At 37.7% G+C, this 23,019-nt stretch overlaps 1 protein-coding gene across 1 annotated transcript in view; it reads right to left on the minus strand.

The window, feature by feature from the left end:
* Window positions 1-14,169: 14,169 nt before the first annotated feature.
* The window catches only part of LOC121300590 (protein ELFN1-like), a 135,671-nt gene continuing 126,821 nt past the window's right edge, over window positions 14,170-23,019 (minus strand). The window contains exon 3 of the mRNA XM_041229186.1: window positions 14,170-17,980. Within this exon, the coding sequence (XP_041085120.1) occupies window positions 15,194-17,593 (2,400 nt within the window). The 5' untranslated portion in view covers window positions 17,594-17,980 and the 3' untranslated portion in view covers window positions 14,170-15,193. The remainder of the gene's footprint in view (window positions 17,981-23,019) is intronic.

Here is a 23,019-nt window from a genome sequence, read left to right on the forward strand (position 1 = left end):
ATATTACATCCAGTTTATAATGTCATGGATCCTGATTAATCAAGGTTAAAGCATGCTTTGCAAATAAGTGTTTTGTTTTACAATGGCCCTTCTTAATCTTCTCCCAAAAAGGTAAAACTTTCACAATGTTTGTTTTGAAAAAGCAAGTGGAATACTACAGCATAGCTTGTAGTGTGTGTCTATATATATATATATATATATATATATATATATATATATATATATATATAAAAAAATGATGTCCTACTACAGGAGCAAATTGTTTAATCAAGTGAATGACGAGAATGTTTCAAGGTGGGACTGGAGAAAGCTTTAGCAGAGTGAGTGGGAGAATATAGTAAATGTTGTTGATATCATCATCCTTAAACAGTAACTAACTTTCTTTTACTGTGCCCTTTTCCTTTTCATGGTGTTTTGCAATCATGCTGAGTTGTTTTTATTCAAATGACTCACTATTATTGTTATTATTATTATTATTATTATTATTATTATTATTATTATTATTATTATTATTCTTTGACCTCAAGAGCAAGCACCATCTAGTGGTCAGCTGTGTATCATCAACAGTACAAAATCAAACTTGATCCCTTATAGCCTGTTTACTGGGAAGCCTAGACTCACTCTTCTATTAACACTTTGCCTGGGTTACATATTGTATGTTTATTGCAGGGAAATGGAACAAAAGGGCCGCTAAATTCAAAGCACCTTTGCACAGTGAAATACAATTACAATATTTGAGTGATTAGAGTAAGGACCTCTCAGTATGATTGTAAACATTGTAAAATCAATAGACATTCTTTATTAAAGCTCAATAGATTTCACTGTATTGCTTCCACTCGGGCTGTCCTTGTGAGAATGGAAGCCAGTGTAGTAATCCCTTAAGGCTGCTCCCACATATGAATAAGGAGAAATCCTGCTCCAAAATACCACAAGGCTTTAATATATCACTATACAGTCCTACACCAGTCTGCTTTTCATCCCAAATTGATTTAACACAATTGTTTTTGACTGACAGCCTTTGTGAAGTGAGGCCTCCATCTCTGTTTATCTCAATATTTATTTTTTTCATTAAAAAATACATAAATTCAGGAGATAACAGATTGTGTGCTCTCGCTCTCTTCCTCTCACGCTCTCTCTCTCTCTCTCTCTCTGCGCTTCTGAAGTTGATTCTTTTCCTTTTTGTTTCCACTGAGCATAGCCCCTAAGTTATTAGAAAGCAGAGCCGAAGCAGTACAGTAGATCATATAGAGAAAATGAATGTAAGACTAAATAACAAGAGGATAATGTCGGCTTTAGCTATCTTTTAGTGGATTATTTTTCCTAACTTGTCGCTCCGAAATTCAATATGGTCTTTTATGTGTTGGTTGAAGTGAAATTTTGCAGGAGGCTTGACAAAATGCAGGCATACAGAACATAAGTGTTATTACACATACATTATATTTAGGGTTTCTTGTTTTCTGTGTTTTACCCCAACTTTTCTACTCTATTTTAAAAATTCAACTGCTACCTGTCAAGCCATTTGTGTATCTCAATCACAACTAAGAAACCCATTGATAGTAAAATACATTTAATTTTACTGTTTTTTTTTTTTCTGTGAAACCACTAAATAGGTTTTTAAATCGTAAGTCTTACTTTTTCATTTAATAGCAGAAATGACTCATCTTTATTAATGTAAATTCAGTCATGCATAAAGTTTGTCCAACAAAAAATACTTTATTTTTCATTATAGCTTTAATAAAGATTAGTTGCTTTTTAACATGTTGCGATCACGTTTGTACGTTCTTGTCAATGAAAAATTAAGGCTTGAAAAAAAGCAAAAATAAATACATAAATAAAATCATTGTTACTATTAACATGTTTCTCAGTTGTGATTGAGAATTATATTGCTGCAACCATTTCACTATATAGGCTAATATCTGAAGAAACCATGTAGCACATGCCTCTAGGCACACGAGGCTTATAACAAATGTTGTGGCTTCCATTTCTCTCTATTGAGATATAGAAATATTGTGTTCATACTTGCAGGTGCCATCTGTGGTGTATCTGGTTTAACCAATGGCACATGAAATATAGAAAGGAAACACAAATGATTGCTTTTATTATTTTTAAAATGTATAATCTCGCAGCCTACAGAGTCATCTGGGTGGAGTTATAGGAACACTGTCTTCAAGTCTGCATATTAATGGCAGGAGGTTCCAAATAAGATTGCTTCTGGGTCACAAAAAGCCTTGGTCCCTTTGCTTAGTCTCGATGTGCAGGTTGTACATATACATCACGGAAATTGAAGTATCAACTCCTTCATTAACTCTGACAGGAGTACAGTTTAAGCAACTGCAATAGTCTCTCCAGAGTGAAGCACAGTGGATCAGACACACAACTTTAAATAACTGCAGTGTAACATTCCCCTAGACTATAATAGAGGGTAGTCCATGAACATTGATTCTGTTTATTTAAAGCACAATTCTATAGAATTGGTATGTTTAAAATAAAATTAAACGGCAGCATTCAAATTGCACCAGTGCAATTTCCCTGGTCATTCTGACCAACATCAGAATTGTAAGCTATAGGGAGGCTGTAGCAGTAGTGGCAAACTGTTCTTGTTAACCCCATAGCAGATTTCATGTCTTGCATACCTGCCTCTTTCTAATGTGAAATACAATATCAGAGGAGAGTACAGACTGGCGTCACCATTTTGTACAATAGAAAATGTCCATTGCAATGATTTAGTTCAGTGGTTCTCAACCTTTTCTCTGCTGCGGCGCACATTGATATATATATCTATCTATCTATCTATCTATCTATCTATATATATATATATATATATATATATATATATATATATATATATATATATATATAGATATAGATATAGATATAGATAGATAGATATTTGAGGCACACCACCCTATTTTCTCCAACTAAATTTGCCATCTAATAAAAGCCTCTGTTTAAACCTCCTAAAAACAATTCAAGCCACACTCAAAAGAATGTCATATAAGTTTAAGCCATTTACACTGATAGCCGTTCAATGCCACAGGCTACAAGTCAGAGCAATAAGTAATATTTTGCTGAGATACCTATGGAATACAATTTTCAAATGTATCCCATATGTAATATTTTGGTATTATTTAATAAAAGAAGTTACCATTTAAACTTTCAACTGTCTGTTATGAAGTAAAATATAATATTCATAAAAAAACAAGTTAGAACTGCTGAAATATCGAGGCTTGGCTAGTAAAAGCAGAGACGGCAGACCAAAATGCAAGAGAGTAATAATGTGCAACAAATTACCATTAATGTGAAACCTAGGCCTGCCTGAGTGAGCAGAGTTGTTTGATCCTGGGTGCAACTGAAGATAAGACAACTCTTAAACTGTGTTCATATTGGCTCAGTTTTGAAGGTTTGATCTACACTCTGTACGGTTCTGTACATTTGGTGTGTAATGTGAACAACAAAGTCTGCTTGGGAAATTAACTGTACTGAGTCCAGCTGAAGAGTTGGGCTCGGTCTGTTTGGCAAATGCACGAGTCTTGTTCACTAAGCCTTATTCTGCATTTGCCAAACCAAAGTGACCACAGTGTAACATCTCTGGCTTCAACTGGTTTGTTTAGTGTATAGATAATAAATGTGCCACTCCACCTTCATAGTGGGACATATGGTTCCCTTTCAAGTACCAAATGGGTGTTTACATCCTAAAGATCCCAAAACCTGAACAGATATACCAAGCTGCATGCTAGTGCCTCTGATGCAGTCATGCCCGCCCCAGGAGGACATAACAAGACTGGACGCAGATACTGGCATCATTTTTCCTTTCACAGGACTGAACTGACAGGAGCTGCATTATTATTCGTTAATTGTGCATTACACTGATTAATGTAATAATTATTTACGTTGTTTTAGTTTTACTAATTACATGTCCTTTTTTGCACATAGCCTGTTTGTTACGTCCTGCAGTGACCTTGTGCGCTGTGTGAAGCTGACGGCTCCTGTTGCCCCTTCCCAGGGACTAAGCAACTTGAGTCGGCTGACTTTTGCTCTCCTCACAGACTGCTTAGCTCTGTCTGGAGTTAAAAATATAAGTTTTGTTTTTGTAAACAATGCTATTCTTATTTGAACTGTAATTGTGTGATTACTGTTTTCTGTGAGAGTTTGTCTTGCAGAAAAACCAGCTGGACTCAGCAGCTGTGCATTGACCGAGATACACACTTGAGTGCAGATTGCTTGCAGTCTCTCCTACTGTATCTCGTTGCTGTCTTGGTGACAGCTTGCAGCATCATTATGAAGGCTGTTTGGACTTTAACAGCAGGCTTCCCTCAGTCTTGTATGTGTTCGGACTGTTTGGGTTTGCAAGTGCTGTGTAAGTGGGCATCCCTGTATACTGCTGCTTGTGGTAAGCGAACTGAGCAGACCTGTAGGTCACCGACCTGTTCCGTTCCCAACGCGGTACCCGTGCTAAACAGGGAACAAGGTTACCGCACCATTCTATACGGTCATGATACTGTTCCGGTTTCAAACTACCATACAGTATCGACCCAGGGCTAATACACTGAACCAATCCGGCACTGACTCGTAAAGTCACCAGTCCCCATGCCTTTTTGAAGTGCAGGAAAGCTATACTGGCCCCATTGAGACTCAAAGGTATCAGAGTACTCTTATTTGGATGACTGGTTCATTTGTGCCCAATCACCAGCTCAGACACTCACATGTAACTGGTCACCGGCCACCTTCAACAGCAGGGTCTTAAGGTGAATCAGGCAAAATGCCAGCTGACACCTTAGACAACCTCCCATCTAGGCATGTGCTTGGACTTTGGGTCAATACTGTCCACTCTGTCGGATGGCAGAGTGCAGAGAATAACCACCTGTTTAGAGCTATTTTAGCTCAACAGAGTGCTCACAGTAATGACGTTCTAGAACTTCTGGGCCTGATGGCGGTAGCTTCTTAGACCCTCCCTTTGGGTCTCCTGCGCATGCACCCTCTGCAAGCCTAGTTTGACAGCAGGGCTTATTCAGCCTGCACTAAACCTCTACTGCCTATTGATGATGTTTTGTTACTGTCTAAAGGCATCTTGGTGCAAACAGCCAGCGTCCACATGGTCCCAGTATGAGTACAAGTGGAGTGTCTTACAGACATGGTGTCTGCCTCGTGGGATTGACCCCATGACTTGTGCCATTGCAGAAATAGTGCAGTTTTGAAGCACTTGTTTGTGAAGAATCCCCCTCTACATTAAAGGTCTATCTGGCAGCCATTCGGCTTGCCAAGTCAAAATTGAATTCATCTTCCTGGCGAGGCAATTTTTTGAAAGGGGTTCGATGGCTTCGACCGCCTATGAAGGACGTTTGTTCCTCGCTGGAGGTTAAACGTGGTGCTCAATGCCCTCCTTGAAGCCTCCATTTGAGCTCATGCACTTAGCTGAGCTGAAATATTGCTTAAGCGACTGTTTGCTTGCTATCACCTTTGCAAAGCGGGTGAGTGAGATACAGGGCCCCCCCTTCGTGAGAACCTGCTTCATTGGTACAAGGGTTACACTTCGTACCAATCATGCCTTTTGCCAAACACTGTCTCGGCATTCCATGTGAACCAGTCTGTGGAATTGGAGGCTTCCTTCCACCTTCTTTTCAACTCCATACACTTTGCCCTGAATATTATGTTGACAGGACACAAAGTTCGAGGCAGTCTGTACAGTTTTTTGGCTGTTATGGGGTGAAGTCCCATGGTCAAGCCCCGTCTAATTTAATTTTTCATGTATTTTTATATCGACATTCATTCTGGTAATAATATAATTTGGTAATAATATAATTCATATTTTATATACTATATTTAAACTGTAATTTTGACAGTGAGGATCCACTAGCAAAGAATAACTTTGGCTTCAAATTTAAAGTCTTTTTAAAATCCACTCCGTCTCATTACCGTTCGTTTCATTGCTCCGCTTATCCCCATATAGAAGCCCTTCCATCATTACATTTTGGAAGAATCAAACTCTTTTAAAGTCTCAGATTTACTTTCAATAGGGAATTTTACAGTACAGCGAAATAGTTTTTGCATGATGATGAGCACAGGGGCAAGCTGGGAAGGTGACTCTTATTGAAGCCACACCTGTTCAGAGTCTACAGTCAGAACAAATTATATGTTTATCCAAATGTGTGCAAACAAGCCAATCCCTACAAAGTGCCAGTATATAAATATGTTACAAAAGATATCCAGACCTACAAAATAATTGTTAGCCTGTTTAAAGCTCAAGAAAGTACCCCAGGAATAGAATGGCAAAATAAATGCACATCTCCTTTGGTAATATATAATATTTCCATGTCATTTTGTCTTCTCTGTCACAATTATTCCAGCGTAGTCAAAGTTGTTACAGGATCTGTCTATCACTGTACACCTTTATGAATGCTGCCATTGTGCTGCTACAGCAGAACTGATTACTTGCTTTGTTTTTTAGTTGGCTCTTTCATCTTTTAAATTGTGTTTAGTTTTTTTTAATCTTTCTAGTTTAAAGTGTTCCAGTATTAAAACTTACCGAACTACATAATTTCGGGTTCATTTCAGTACCTTTCTATGAACTAATAAACTGACACAACCTTGAAAGTTAAGTGCTTGATGCACACTTTTATTTTTACAAATAAAAAATAAAAAAAATAGCGTTTTCGGAGCATTATCTAAACAGTCAAGATCACCCTAACTAACAAACCGGACAACTAAGCTGTTTACCAGCAGACATAAACACAGTTTTACACATTAAACTCACAGAACTGTACACACAGTACTTACAATTGTGACTGCACGGAAACAAAGCACACAGTCTTCTGCTTCCTTCTACTCAGCAGTCCCGAAATGAATGGCGTTTATGCCACACAGAAGGAGGTACAGGCAGCTGGTTTTAATTTGTAATTAACCTTGCCAACTGCCAAAATAATTAACAAAACAGTTACTCAAAATTAACTTGGAGCCAGGTTTGTTACCTGACTCCACCTGCTATACCCACTATATATATATATATATATATATATATATATATATATATATATATATATATATATATATATAAACAGGGCAACACTCAGCATCAGTTTCCCTGACAAGCACACACCACTTATTTTCGCTAAACAGCATCAAAGATGTCATGGCCAGCACGTTCGCCCAAGGCTGGCACAGCAGTTGAAGTGGAATGACATTTCTCGATCCCTGGATCTCACTGTGAGCATGCTGCAGTATTGAGGCACAACCTGCACAATGTCAACAGCGGTCTCAGCCGGTATAAACTGCAAGAGTGACTTTCAACAAACACCTCTGCTGCTGCTGTTGTTCTCTGGCCCAAACGTATTCAAAGGTACGGTTTTAAGCAACTGTTACAAACAACTATAAAACATATAATTAATATTAAGAAGCCTATTTTTAAAGTGTTTACTGCAGTCTGTAATGTACTCCTGTTTTTTTAAAAAGTAGTAGTTAACCCTACAAAACTAAAACGTCCACACTAAATGGTGATATACTGTATTTAGTAATACTAAAAGAAAGCTTTGTTTTTTATACAAGTTTCTTTCAGTATTACTAAACTTATAAACACAAAAAAAAAAAAAAAAAAGGTAATACTGTACTATTCAACATCTCTTGAAAACTTAATTGTTTATTTCTCATTTTGTCCATTAAAAAAACAAGACTGGAAACAACAGGCACCCAAGTTCATAAAACATGCTGAAAACTTGTTTTTTTCGGTTTATTGTTTGATAGTTACTAATCAAGACATTTTACTCCTCATTTTTCCAAGAGAGACAAGTCCCCTGAGCTTCAGTTTTGAGATTGCTCTTGTGTTCTATTTTAGTAAATGATTACCTATGTGTCTTTATTGTAAATGCTGATTATGCTATATTTGTATTGTAGTGTGCTGCTAATGCAGGAAACAATTTTGCAGAAGTACATTTTCATCTAGTACATTAGCCAAGAACAACGCAAAATCTGTCTCCATACAGCAACCATCCATTTAAAGTAACAATTCTTGGCAGCAAGTTTTAAATTGGATGGCCTTTGATCGGATCAGCCACTATTCTTTGCTGATCAAATTGATTGCATTCGTTCTCATGTAAACACAAAGTGTGCTACCTTCTTTAGAAATAGACTCCCTGTCCACGAATGAGGGAGAGAAAGCACTATCTCAGCTAATTGCGACACTTTTAGATTAGAAACTTGATCTATGGCATGCCCTCCTCAATTCATTTAAATAAAATTGCAAAATACAACAATTAACTCTGTGGCTTTATCCTTAAATGGCACATCACTTTAAGCTAATATGATACTGTCATGCCACCATCTTAAATGCCGATAATTTGTGCATCCTCTAAATAATAATACTTAATTGCTGAAGTATTGAATGTCAAGTTGGGGTTTCATCTTTTAAATCCTTACTGTTCATAATGTTAAGTAGCTCACTACAGGATTTATGCAGGCAGATCCTCAACATAAAAACATGTTTTAATTGCATCTATTTAGAATAAGAAGACACTTCTTTAAAAAAAAATTAAAAATCAGTTCTGCGCTGGGAAAAGATTATTTGTGCTGTCAGCCAACACAGGAGAAGTTGAGAGAAAAGAAACAAAGTGAAGGGGAAAGTAAGTTGTAATTCCTTATGTGGGTTCAAGAGAGATACAGATAAGGGGTGGAAAAGGCATATATTTTGTGCCTGAGGGCTTTCTATTTTATTAGCGCAGCAGAGTTTGTTTAGAACTGAAAAGGGTTTAAGCATTGCTAACATATAGGCGTGAAGGAGTGATTGGAAAATGAACAGTCCAGGGCCGTGCTATCAATCTCTGTCAGTTCATGCTGCACCCTGGGTATGACTCACCACTTCGATATGTCATTCTCAGCAGGGCTACAGTGCAGGCTGGCTGAAACAGCAGACAGCTAGGACTGCAGTGCCATGCCTGCCGCTGCTTCACAAAGGTCAGGCTTCTTAAAAATGGTTTAATTAGCTTTGCCTGCAAGCTGAATTGTGTGTAATGTAATATCAAGTCTTTAGACAGTATACAGAAGTAGTTTGTTGCTTGTGAATACTGCTGGGTGTCATGTAATGCCAGAACCGTGTGATTGGAGATATCCTACAATACTGGAAAAACAAACTGTTGCTTCTACATCCAATAATTTGAGGCGTAATAAATATCATTGCACTCAAATGAAAATTTGATACATTCTCAGCAATAGGTTATGTGTCCTGTTTTAATGTTCCAAGCCTGGGATGAACATTTTTTATAGGTGTTCACTGTTTCTGGTTTTCTGTAAATGTTAGGTTTCAATAATGAAGAGAGAAGCATCAGGCTTTTTTTATGTCAATATACAGTGAACCTTTTTTTTTTTTGCACCTTTGCTATGTTGCTCTGTGTGTGATATTAACTACTCTATTGACAGATAGGTCTGTATTTTTTTACTTGATAAGGCCATTTCTTAAAGGTCAAATAATGTCTTGAAATTGTGTAGAATGTCTTTTGAATTCAAGCCGAGATGTGTCAACTGAAAAGAGCACATCTTTTAACTATCATTTAAAAAGGTGGTGATCGTTGTGTGTACTGAACCATACGACTAGTGAAGTATAAAACCAGTGCATGCACATAGAGAGGCTCCTCAAAATCCTGTAATAAACTCACATTTACTGGGAAATGTAATCTGAAACTTGTACAGGAAGCCATGAATATATAAAATGCTGACACACTTTATGGGTAGTGTCAGTTCATATTAATATGGGTTATAAGGCTGTTCAAATAAATATCAGCTTTATCATTATTGATCATTAGATCACCATAACTAGGTATAAAATAGAGTATTCTTTAAATTCATACACATTTACATTTGAAATTATAGACTTCTAGTAAGTGTTACTGAAAACCCAATGCAGACCTTTTATCTTTATCCTAATATTATGACATTCGTGTCATAGTGTATCATTTCACTAGATTGCAATCCCATACTTGTTTCTAGAATCTTAATTGGTGGTGACTCACTTTAAATTGTAGCCAGTTGCATCTGAGTTCCAAGGACACTGCTAGTAAAGTACCAAACGCTACAGCTGGATGAATTTGACGTGACCTGTTGTCACACTGAATTAATGACTGAGATGGGCTTCAACAACAAATCTGTAGATTCAAAATGCACCATTATTCACAAGTCCTCCTTAAGTGAAGCTGTGAAGGAAAGTTAAACTACAGTAACGGTGCATTTAATTTCTCTTGATACTGACTGTTACTATGCTGCTAGATACTTTATCTTAAAATGCTATTTTACATTATGTATATGTCATAATGTTTACTGCTGTATAATGCAATGTTTTGTTTTTATCAGGGGTAACATTTGAGAGTAAATGGAAATTGGAAGTTATTTAAATGCCCTTCACTGAGAACCAGTTGGTTCAGTGCAAGTGGGTTTTATTACTTGGTTTAACCAGGTGCTCCAGATATTGTCACTGCTACAGATATTATCATTACTATTTGGATGCTGGGAGTTGCTAAATCCATTATGACTGTTTGATCCTATTGTAAACTCCCCAATTTTAAAATGTGTGTGAGGAAAAGAAAACAGTGACATTGTTGTGGAGTGGATGTTTTAGAGTTGAAGGTAACAAAGCAGGTTCTTTCTCTCTAAGTGAGGCTGTCAACAGATCATCCCTGGGCAGGTCCAAAGTGCTGGGGATGCTATGAACATCTGCTATGGTCTGGTACTATGGACAATACTCTGTACTTAACAGGTATGTGTTTATTCACTTTTATTCTGTTCAGAAGGGAGGTGAGTCTAGCAGGTACACATATGTGACAGAAAAAAGAAAACAAACTTGAATTGAAGGAGTCTTTGAAAAATGACCTGCTGTTTTTCTGGAAATTCCCTCTGTCACCACTTGGGCACATCCACCATTTTACAATACTCTATATGACTCTATATGACTACATAAACAGGCAAACAACATATTTGTATGTAGCCCATGTGTTTTAAATGGTATATAAAAAGCTAAATTAATTGTTCTGTTTAAGTTCCACACAATGATTCCAAATGAGGATGTCATTAAATCTGGTTAAATATGGCTAAGTATGTGGAAAATTCAACTGTTATCTCTAGTGGTAATTGGCCAATTGGGATTTGTAAGTTGTGTTTGGGGTGGGCAGTGGAAGAGAAGGATCAAGAGATAGAGAAGTGTGTTGATAGAGTGGGGCTGAACTGGAGAGAGGGGGACAGATATTTTTTACTTGAGATCTGTTCAAACCTACTGTTTTATTTTGTTCCTGTAACTGCCATTTACTTCAAAGAAGGATCAATCTTTGCCAATCAGGAATGTTGTGTGATTCCTGATTCATGTTTAGTTCCTGTTAGTTCAGACTTTTAAGTTTGATTATTTGTGTGAGTTTGTTCAAGAAAAGGCCAGAGGTTCAACAGTCCTATTGTGACAATTATGGAACTTTACCATCCCTGTTGGATTAGTGGCATGATTGTTATGGTAATTGATGAAATTGGTACTTCCCTAATTTTGCTTTCAAACATCTCAGACTGATGGATGTTAGAAATATTAATATGACCTAAAAATCAGATTCCATATTCAAACTATAGTAGATTACGTAGTTACTAGTGCAATCTAATTCCTTTGTATTTACTAGACACACAAATCATTCTCTTTGTTTGTCATAAAGGACTAGTGAGCCCCTAATACACTCCTCTGTATCAGAACCTGTGAAAGCATACTTACCTATAGCTTGCCAGTCATTAAAATCAAATGTTACATTAATATAAAACCTGTGCTGTAGCTTTACTTTATGGTAATCTGGCTGCAAATATTGTTTGTCATTAGGGTTAGCAATTGGTTGGTTAATGACAGACTGATAGAATGTTGGAGATAATTTCACTCCCCATGTGAAATCACCCAGCAAGTTCAAGTATAACAGACTACTGTAAAGTATGGAGACTGTAGTCCTGTAATTTTACATTAGCTCTGTTGACTAAACCTGGGATTGTCCAGGAAAATAAATGTGTATGCATTGCAAACTCACTGGAGAGAGGATTACTGGTCTGGCGCTTTTCATTTCTTGCATTCTTCCAGTTAAAAGGATAGCTCAACATGGAACACATTTTAATACATCATTTTTTTTTTTGTATTGTTATTATTTTTTTAAGCTATCTTGCTGCCTGTCAATTTATCAAAGACTTTCACTTTACACACTCCAGCTGCAGCATTGACCTTGAAGTCCGTCCGATTGCAAAGAAACTGCTGTGGTTCTTTCTGGTGTCTGATTCCCCCCCACCCCCCCCACCCCCCTTTATTTATTTATTTATTTTTAGCTTACTAGATTTATCAAGCTACAAATCTGAATTGGAATCGTATATCAATACCGCATAACTTTCTGGGCATACTAATAGTATTGTAAATGTATGTTCGGTTTAATGTAAATCTTTGTATCATGATTGATGTTTACTTAATAAGAATTAAATAGGAAAGTATGTGTTTAGGGGGCATTCTGATTTAGCAAAACACTTTGTATCACCAGCTTGTGAAATAACAAACTTAGATCTCTTTAATCAAAAAATATGAAATAAAACAATAAAAATGAATACAATTCCTGTTGATGGCTTTTGTTAAAAATAAATAAATAAAAATGGTCTGCTGCTTCTTTTTGACCTTTTTGTACCTTTTCACTGCTCCTGTTATTGTTGTGCCTTTGAAATTTTCATGTTCCTTTCCATAATTCCCCACATCCCTGACAGTAATATTCATACACTGAAATAGCAGTCTTCAATGTTGACAGTGTTATAGCAAATAGTCTGGTTAGTCATAGTTTGTAATATTTCTCAGTAAACCCCAACACTGCATTAAGGGCACTTTTTAAAAGTGGGACCTTGGTATGTGTTGAATGTTATAAAAGTGCTTAGAGAAAGTTCTCAGACTGAGTACAATGTTTGTCCAGGGATGTCCTGAGGATTATCATGTCTTCTGAATAAAAAATAATGTGGTCAATGCTGTTTTTATTATTATTACAGGGCCATTTTATAACGGTGCACGGGAGTCTTTTTAAGTGTATATTTTGTTTTTATAAGTATATACAATATGGGGGATACTTTAAATAGTGGTATGGCTGGGATTTAGGGTTCTGTTGTTTTACACTGCTGCAGTGCCGTACCTGGCATCTTGAATAATCACAATTCTGTAAAGGCTGCGTTCATAGTTGCAGCCTCCACGTGCACTTCTTCAACCGGCTCCTTGTTTCTTAAGCTGAGTGAACACAAAGCCACTTTTTTAGGAACAGTGGCTTGGAATCTGGTTCCAGGAGACTGGAAGACCTAGACCCCAAGTCTCCTCTGGTGTGTCATGTGTCACAAAGTGACTTCGTGTTCCCTCAGCTTTAGTCTACCACCTTTCCATTGTTCCCAATAATTGGTAAGAGGACAGCTTTGTCCAAGTTCTGAATCCAGGCCATTATTATTTCTTTTTAAACCCTCCCAGGAACTTGGCTGCTTTTGTTGTTGTGAAAGCTCCACATGTCCTGAAACATCTACACCATGTGCAGTAGAAGCTTGTACTGTTCCCTGACTAAATCATTTCAACACTTCAGTTTGAAGGCATACATCACTGTAGCAGCTGTCACCTGTTGGGGCTGTGATACAGGAATATAAAACATTACATATACAGTCTGGTTGGCTCTTGGTCATTGGCTCTTTCAGCCTTGAGTGTTGTTGTTCTGACGTGGTAGTACACTCTAAAGACATACACAGTTTGCATTGTGTCTTTTTTTCATTTCTATAGATGTTGACTTTGCTCAGTCCATTACTTAAGAATGTAGCAATTATGGCTGTATTTAAATGACATTGTGGTGTTGCTGACCAAATGAAGTTATAGTGTTAAGCTGAATACTGGACTTGTGTAATTGGGAGCAACTGAGTTTTGTGTGCTTTCTATAAACACCACTTTTTGTGCATCTTTTGCATTCCATGTCATCCGTTCAGAATGTGGGTTTCTGCTGCAGGAGGAGGTCATTCAAATATCATGCATTACATCATTAAAATGCCACCTGGACGATTGAGACAGCTGCTTGTATTAACATTTAACCTCTCAGTTCTGGTGAGAAGCTCTTTGTTTAAGAGCATTTCCATAGCCTAGAAATGACATAGCATATATATTTTTTTATATTAGTTGTGAGATTTTTATTGTGTTTTGTCAGGAGGGAAAAGACTGTAAATCTATTTGAAATGTACTGTATGCGATTCTACAGGAGAGGTGAGGAGTGGGCTGTGAATAACCCAACTACAGCTTGTAACAAAAGGTGCGATTTTTTATTATTATGTAAAATATACTGTACATCTGTCCTCAGATCTGTAGGTTTGAATTAATGGCTGATACATCAGCAGAACCTGTAAGGGCTTGCTACCACAGCACTTTGGTAAAATACAATTAAATCATAGATGATTCATCTATACTGTTAGTTTTGTCCGGAATGACTTGTGACTTATGCAAAAAATATGCAATAGACAGAAAAATCAGGATATTTTGTAGAAGAGTGAACCATTTCATTGAACAGTGCAATGTTTATCCATAAGGACAGGGAGACATTCATTTGAGACATAAAAATGAAGAACTTGCCTCTTACATCCATGGTTAAAACCTGGTACAAACAGGTGATATTTTTTTAACAGCAAACGTTGCAAATATAGAAATTTCATCTCTACATACTGTATATATATTTTTTGTATGTAGAATTCACAGATAAATAATTACAGAGTGAGAAGTGTGCGCGTGTGGGTGCAGTCCTCTGACAAACACATACACAGTTAAAGAGTCTTCAATACAGAGTGTTCAGCGGACAAAGTTTTGTTTTATGCTTTTTGTTTTTCTCTCAAAGTACACAATAGTTAATTCACACAGTCACAGGACACGGCCATGCGATACCCAAGTAATTATATTCCAATGCTTTTTTTTTTTTTTTTATTTTTTTTTTTTAGTTTTTCTTAAAAAACAGAAACAAAGATGAAGACCATTTATACAGTTTTTCAAAGTTCTTTTCTTTTAATTTGGTGCATAAACCCACAAATGCAAGACTCTATTTTTAACTGTCTTTGTTCAGAAACTTGGTCTGAATAAAAATAGCTGCAGAAGAGTTTAATTTTTCATTTTCAATTTTTTTTTTTTCTGTCGTAGTTTTGGTCCAAATTTGAAAAGGAAGTCTGAGAGGAATCAAGATTTGTGCTGGGCTGATACGCCCTTCCAGTAGTCTAAAATGTCGTGCAAGTCCTCATCCTTCGCAAACTGAACTTTTTTACGTAATGCGTGCCCGGCTGCCATATAATCCTCTTCTTTGTGGCGCTTGCGGTGGAGTTTGAAGCGCTCCCAGATGGTGTGTGCCGGTTTGCAGGAGTACTCAGGGCTGGAGGAGTAGCTGAGGTTGTGGTATTGGGGTGAGAGCTGGGAGTAGGTCAGATCCCTGGGCCGGGAACGGGTCAGTGGCTCCAGGATGGATGGTTTGCGGCTCTCTGAGCCCTCAAGTTGTTCCCCCTGGTGTGAGCTGGGATACGAGTGCCTGTGCTCACTGTAATGTCTCATTTTCTCGGCTTCTGCTCTCAGGATGGCTGCTGTTGGCGTGACTGCCAAGATGGTATCAGCTGTGGGAGAAGTCTTCTCTATATACTTAGCCTCTGACTTGTAGGCCCCCTCTGAGCGAAAGGACCTTGGGCTCCGGATGGAACCACTGGAGGAAGTGCTGGAGCGCTTGGGAGGCACTTCCATGCTGTGATGCCTCTGCAAGGGGTGGTGGTAACTGTCCTTGTACACAGGGGACAGGAAGCCAGACTTGCTCTGTGGCTGCTCTGAGATCAGCATCAGCTGGGGCTCTGCAGTGGACACGGCCCCTGATTTCACCCCTTGGAAGGAGGTGGACTCTGACTTGAGAGCATCAATGCAGTTGTTAATGATCTGATTGACTTTGTCCACTTCTTTTGCGATAGTTGAGATCTCTGCCACTGACCCTTGGCTGTTGCCCTGCATTGCCATATCACACTCTCTCCGATCTTGTTGCTCCCCGGTTCGCACCTCAATGTAATTCCCCTTGGTAGTTTTGGGAGTCTCGCTGATGTCCTGGAGTTTGTACTGCTCCATTTCCCCAGCTGACGGCAGGTAGGGCATTCGGGGCATGCTCTCCCCGGCCATCATCTGCTTTTGGGTTAGCTGGGAGATGGTACTACTTTCCAGCTCGGCCCCGTACTTTAGTTCAATAATGGTCTTCTTTATGCTACACGCCTTCTTGTGCTTCTCATCCTGCTGCCTTTTCTTGCGAAGGCAGTAGTACACCACCCCTAAGACAATGACCATCCCGAAGAGGCAGCCAAGGATTGTCATGATGTAGTGGGTGGCGGTGGAGGAGTTAGCTACAGGCTCCCCTCGTCTCTTTTCAGTCGTGGTGAGAGAGAGACATGTGTGGTTGTAACGCAGAGAGTTGCGGATTGAAGCCACACAGTAGGTGTAGTCAGTGTTGGCTTTCAGATGGTCTAGTTTAATAATCTGCTCTTCATTTCTTAGGTTTCTTATATCTGTGTAAAAGCTGTTGTTGTACAGAACCAGAATGTACATTTTGCTGTAGTGGGAAGGAATATGCACAACAAGGGTGGCAGTGGTTTGGGTTACGTCAATGAGTTTAATAATTGGTTTAGCACTTGGGTCAGGGTAAGGGGTATTCAAAGTTATTATAACACTGGGCTCATATCCAGAGTTGCAGTCCTCAAGCCCACAAGGAGTCTCTGGTGGCGGTGGGCTTGTGGAGATAAAGCGGGGTGGGATGTAGGCTGGCACCTCTGGGTCATCAGAGCACACAGAAGAGAGGATGCTCAGTGCATTGCGGTAATTGGGCTGGCCTGGGTTCTGGTTAAGAAGATGGTAACCGGCGTACTCGGGGGGAGAATCACACAGCATCCTCTCATTTGTTCGGTTGGGGAATTGGGCCAGCCACTTGAGGAAGCCCAGCAACTCACAATAGCAGTAGAAGGGGTTGGTGTAAAGTTGACATGTGGTTAGCTTGCTCAGCCCCACGAAGGTCATGCTGTCCAGCTGCTGGATCCGATTCATGGAGAGGTCTATGTTCTCAATGTTGGGGCACTCTCCAAAGGCATTGGGGGTCACAGTCTCAATCAAGTTAGCCTGGAGGTAGAGGTACTCCAGCTTGCTCAAACCCCTGAGGATCCCTTCGGTCAGGTTCCTCAGCTTGTTAAAGCCAAGTTGAAGGGTCTGTAGGTTGAACTGGGCTGAAAACGCGCCATCCTCGATGTAGGAGATCTCATTCTTCGTCAGGTTCAGGAAGGTCAGGTTTCCAAAGCGGCTGAGGGAGGAGTAGTGGATGCTCTTGATTTTGTTCTCATCCAGTCGAAGGTCAACTATGGTGGTGTTGATGTGCTGTGGGATTGACTCGTAAGGTGGCTGGTTCTGGCTGCAAATTGCCAGCCACACAAAGCCCTTTTCCCCCTCAATAAGCCAACAGTCCCCTCTGACACCAACTGTCTGCATTAAAGTAAATATTGCCACCCACCAGCAGAGGGCATTCATTACTAACCCCCCATGGTAAGCCATCTGTGCTCCTGCGGCAGTCATGAAAGACTAGTTAATGGTACCTTTCTTGTTGAATTACAACAAGGCAAGAAAAATGATTACAGTCCAAGGCTGAAAAAATAGAATTTTTTGGTCCTATACTGCTTTGTTCTAGTTTGGCAAAGATTAGTAAATGTCCTGAAAACACTTTGTATAAAAAATTACAAGAGCTGGAAGATTTCTGAAGATGTACCCCCAACTGTATTAATAAAGCCCGTCTGTTGGCTGAGTGGAGCACAAGAAGGTGTTCATGGAGAGAGCTTCAATATTTCACTGCTTCAGTTTGGTTTGTGCTTATTTCCCTAGTGGCCAACATTTCTGATCAGTCTTGCGCGTTTGGTCTCTCTCTTTCCTTTTGCTTGCTTTTCATGTATATTTTCCACAGCGTCCCTGCAAAAAAGCATAATATATATAAAAAAAACAGAATAATGAAAGGCAGACTCATCACATCGCATATACAGTAACCATGTAATATAGTACATTTTGAATACATAAATAAAATAATAAAAAAAAAAAAACTATGATAGTGTTACAAGCTGTATAACATGAAACTGTACCTTTCATTTAATTTAAAATAACCTAATTTGAAAACCATTGTATAGCATTACATATGACAGGCTCTAATATATTGGAGTAATATCTTGGTTCATTAATAGGCTGTAATAAGCTTGAGTTAGCATTACTAGGAATAATACCACAGAGAAAGGCAACGAGAAGGGGTTATAACCGATAGGCGTTGTGACAGAACAGTACAATGCACCACTGGGTTATACTTCATGCACACTTGTTTAAAGAACAGCTCCTGTATCCAGCTCTTTTTTGAACCTACAGTACGTCTTTCCTTACCTCCTCGCATGTTTCAGTTTTTGTCAGTACTAAATATTAAAACTAAGCTCTGTGAATTAAAGTAGCCCTCCTGTTTAACATATACAGTGTGATTTTATAAAACTCAATTTATAGTGTGGCCTTTTCCTATTAAAATGGCAGCACTAGTCAATTATCAACTTACTGGTTAGAGAAAACAGCAAGGACTTGTTTTTACATCATCAGTCAGCGGGCTGATAAACACTTCCACACCATTTTAATTTCATTAGAAAAAAATGTATGAAGCTCTCTGAAGGATATCATCCTACTGACGCCTTTTCAGAAGAATATAAAAAAATAAAATAAAACTACCATCAGTGCGTTTGGAGGTCAAAGTTCAAACTGTTATTTGATTACTCTTGAATTGAGCTGCTAATAGGTGCTTCTTTCATACGGTTGGTTCTATTTCTCACAGCTTTCTCTGAGCAAGTTTATCAGTAAAAGGTAAGGTCTGATGGAATTGTCTTTGGAGATGTATTTACATGTTAGACGGTAGTTATTGAGTGTTTGTCTCGAATGAAATATCCATCAAAAAGCATCAATTTAAAAAACAACAAACATTCAGAAAGAAATCCACTCCTTTCAAGGTATTCTTAAAACATCAACAAGTTCCTCCAAAGTATGTACTGGTGCATATATGCTTTTTGAATTGAATATTACAGCTCATACTTCATTTAAATTTGAATCAGATATCTGGTGCTGTGCTAGATCATCTTGGCCATATATATATATATATATATATATATATATATATATATATATATATATATATATAATCATCAAAAATTGTTCTTAATGCGTAGGGAGCTTCAGAAAAAAATCTTGCTTAAATCTTACTGAGGGATTATGGGAATGTTTAGTTTGGTTTTATTCAGGTCCAATACTGTTTTATCTTAGCTGTTCTGGTTCAGGTATATTCATATTAGCAAGGGGGTTGATCCAGGTTCAAATCTCTGCATTGTAGGTTGAAAGTATAGCATCTATATGAGCTCAGTGGAGCACAGTCCTTTCTAAGATGTGTACAATCAACCATCATTAGAATTTTAGTGCTTCCACTTATGTTTGGTGCTATATTAAATACTATTGTGATGAACTCCATTACATTAAATAATATCTGCTTGACTAATGTTTTGAAGGGGATGTACAGAAATAAAGTATATTATGTTACAACCAGGCAGTAATAAGACAGCATTACACAAGCCCAGAACCTTCTTTTTTGTTGAATTCCAGGTGTATTTTACTTTATCATATTCCTAATCAAGAATGTGATGCTTTCTCGTTATTACTCCCGATTTCATTTTATGTCGAACTTAGTTTCATGCCTTTTATTAAAGCAGTGTTATCTGGATTTACTGTATATTTGAAGGTCATAATATATAAATCAGTGGAAAACAACAGTGAACCAACTACAATCCACTTGCTTCAAGACCAAATGCCAAACATTAATGTGGATTATCACACAGAATCCGGTCCTGTATTTGGAATCCATACTGCCCTACAACCCTCCCTCCCCCCTCCTTTTTTAATAAAACCTGGGATGGAGATGTGTGTTTTTTTTATTTGTATTTCATTTTTTGCCGTATAACAAATAATCAAATGTTTGAAATACCTTTTCCGTTCCTGTTTTATTAGAATCCTGGCTGGACTTTCAGGTTTTTGTTTGCGTTCAGCTTCATGTGAGATCACAAACTCATCAGAATGTGCTTTACCAAAACACCACTCTTAAAAACGAGAGTAATCAAATTTTTTGCAATCAAACGTTAAATGCATGCAGCGCATTTTATAAACACATTTGATACATCTTAGTTTAAGTTAATAGCTAGGTGATAAGGTATATATCAATATACACTGCTGACTAAAAGTTTTGTATTGCCCTATAGAATTAACAAATTTTACTATTGAATTACATACCGCTTTGTAGTTTCGCATTAATAAAAAAACGGACAATTAAAAAATGTGACATTTCAAACTCTAATATGAAATACTGTACAACTATTGTGTAGTTTTGTAGCCATAACTGTATATCTAAATGCCAATTAAGGATCCTTTAGAGATATGGCAAAATTGACTGCTCTGGGAATGGCTTCTTCTAATGCACTACATAGATGACAGATTTATGCATTGATAATGATACGGGGTTAGTCTGACTTCAGACTCATGTCTTGAAATTGGATTGAGTAAATTTGCAGTACTAGTAGTACACTAAGATCTTATGAGTTATTCATTCAACAGCGTGGAAATCCTATGGATGCTATTATGAAAGCCCTTACTGATGATATCACTAGTAGTGACATGCAATTAATGACCTCTGTATTAAAAGAAAATGCAATTCCCTTGGCACAGTTCTGCTGTGTTTGGTAAAGTTGTGTTCAACCTGACATCTTTAGGAAATAATTTACAAAACTCTGCAAAGGGAAGGTGGAATGGGGGAATAAAGACTGCCATCAATGATAGCTGCTTTAAGGAAAGAAATGAGTCGTGCTCAGCATATTGTGCTCATGTAGTGCCAGCAGGAAGGGCATCTGAGCTCTGAGTGCAATTCCCCAAAGATAGGAAAAAATATCCCTATGAAGTACTTTCTTTATTGTAGTAGGACACATTTTTCAAGCCCATAGGACTATAGATAATTGAATCTGTTACTTATATTGTTTCTAAATACTGTACTGAAAGCCAGACAATCAATAAAACCTATTTTAAGATGAACATGTCTTCTGTCTGTCATAGACCAGTGATTTAAGAGCATGTAGCCTGTTTGCTGGAGGGTTCCCCTGATATTTTGCATTGCATTGCTTAGTTCAGGATCAGGTCAGGATGTTTACTCAGACAGCTGCGAGCCACTGCAACACTCAACACTTTTGGACAAACCGAATTGATGTTCAACTGGATGAGCAGATAGCAGGTAGCTTGTGGAGATCCGCTCTCGAGTTCCACTGTGCAAAAAGACGCAGATTGGCTCGTGGGATAGGAGTCCCTGAGCAGTGTGGGGAATAGCTGTGGTGAAAAAAAATACAATAATAATTGGGCATTCCAAATTGGGAGAAAAATGAAAAATAATTGGAGATTCTAAATTTAAATAAAACTAAACAAAAACAAATTCCCATTGGGCATTATTATTATTATTATTATTATTATTATTATTATTATTATTATTATTATTAGATTTGATTGATTTTGAAATATTACGATGCAAGACAGCCACTATAGGATCATTGCCTTTATTAAAAATGTGGACGGATTAATCTACCGATTTAATCAACTAATGCCCATAAATTAACAGTCCAAAAAAGGTATATATGTTTTTTTCCTTTATAAATTTTAAAAGCTTTGTTCTTTGTGCTGTCTGTTTTAAACATCTCTGTGTGTGTTTTCAGAAAGGAGAACCACCCTTGCCAAACCAAATTTAGTGAGTTGCAGTTATTTGTATTGTTTCTTATTAGTTTTTACATTTGAATGGGAGTTTCTTCCTTTCAGAAAAAAAAGTGAACATTTAACACCACATTTCTGAGAATACAACTTCTATACAGCAAAGTTTACAGATCCTTATGCAAAGAGGTGCAGTACGTGTAGTAATTTATAGGAAAACCCTTTCATCCAGCTGTAATTGGTTTCTGTAGTACAACGAGCTGTAACTAATCATTCTATGCCCCAGTCCATCCGGCATCTTACTTTTTAACTTTAGTGCTGGATTCATTTTTCAAGCTTTGTAACTTTATAGTAATGCAACCTACCTGCACTGCTGGAAATGGTAGAACTTACAAATAATAATAGCTGAAATATAATGAGCCCCTAATGGCTGATTTAAGAGAGTTTAAAATGCTTGCTCAGCCAACATGGTACAAGTCAGAGGCTGCCAAAAATATTACACTGCATGAAGTGTTCTAAATTGCAGATCCTATCATAAGGTGACCAGGTTTTTAAGTCCTTAAACTGGGACAGTATGGAAATATTGTGAATAACTCAACTGTTTTTATTTTCACTTTGGCAATGTTTGATCTACTATCATATTGAAAGGGAATGCAATGACTCATGCTGATATTCACAGTGGAATCTTTTACTTTGAAAACATTTTTTTTGTGAATAAATTTGCGGTTTGTCAGAAGCGTGAACGATGTAATACCAAACTACATTTTTTGTGTATCCTTCAATATCCCATAATGATTTCTAATATGTTTTGGTGCTTGGACATTACAAATACAGTACTCAGAAAATGCGCCTGATGGAGTTGAAAACAGCTAGCAATGTTGCTGTACCATATACAATTTCTGAGGCTGTCTGTTCGTAACTTTAGTTAAATATGGATGCTCAGAAATTGTATTCTGTGAAGGAGTAAATTACAAAAAATAAATAAATTAAAAAACAGAGAGAGTAGCTCATACCCAAACAGCAATTAACAGTGGTAAACCTAGCCTCCATATTGACTCAGATTATCAAATTCAGAATAAAGAAGGTCAAGAAATACAGAGTAATATTATTTGTTTGTGACCTGCTATTTTGCCCAATTTTTGGGGGATGGAAAACAAAAAATGCCAGACAGAGAGCAAGTGCATAGCTTGGGGTTTAAATAG

This window comes from Polyodon spathula, chromosome 26 (genome assembly GCF_017654505.1).
Source record: "Polyodon spathula isolate WHYD16114869_AA chromosome 26, ASM1765450v1, whole genome shotgun sequence".
Lineage (NCBI taxonomy): Eukaryota > Metazoa > Chordata > Actinopteri > Acipenseriformes > Polyodontidae > Polyodon > Polyodon spathula.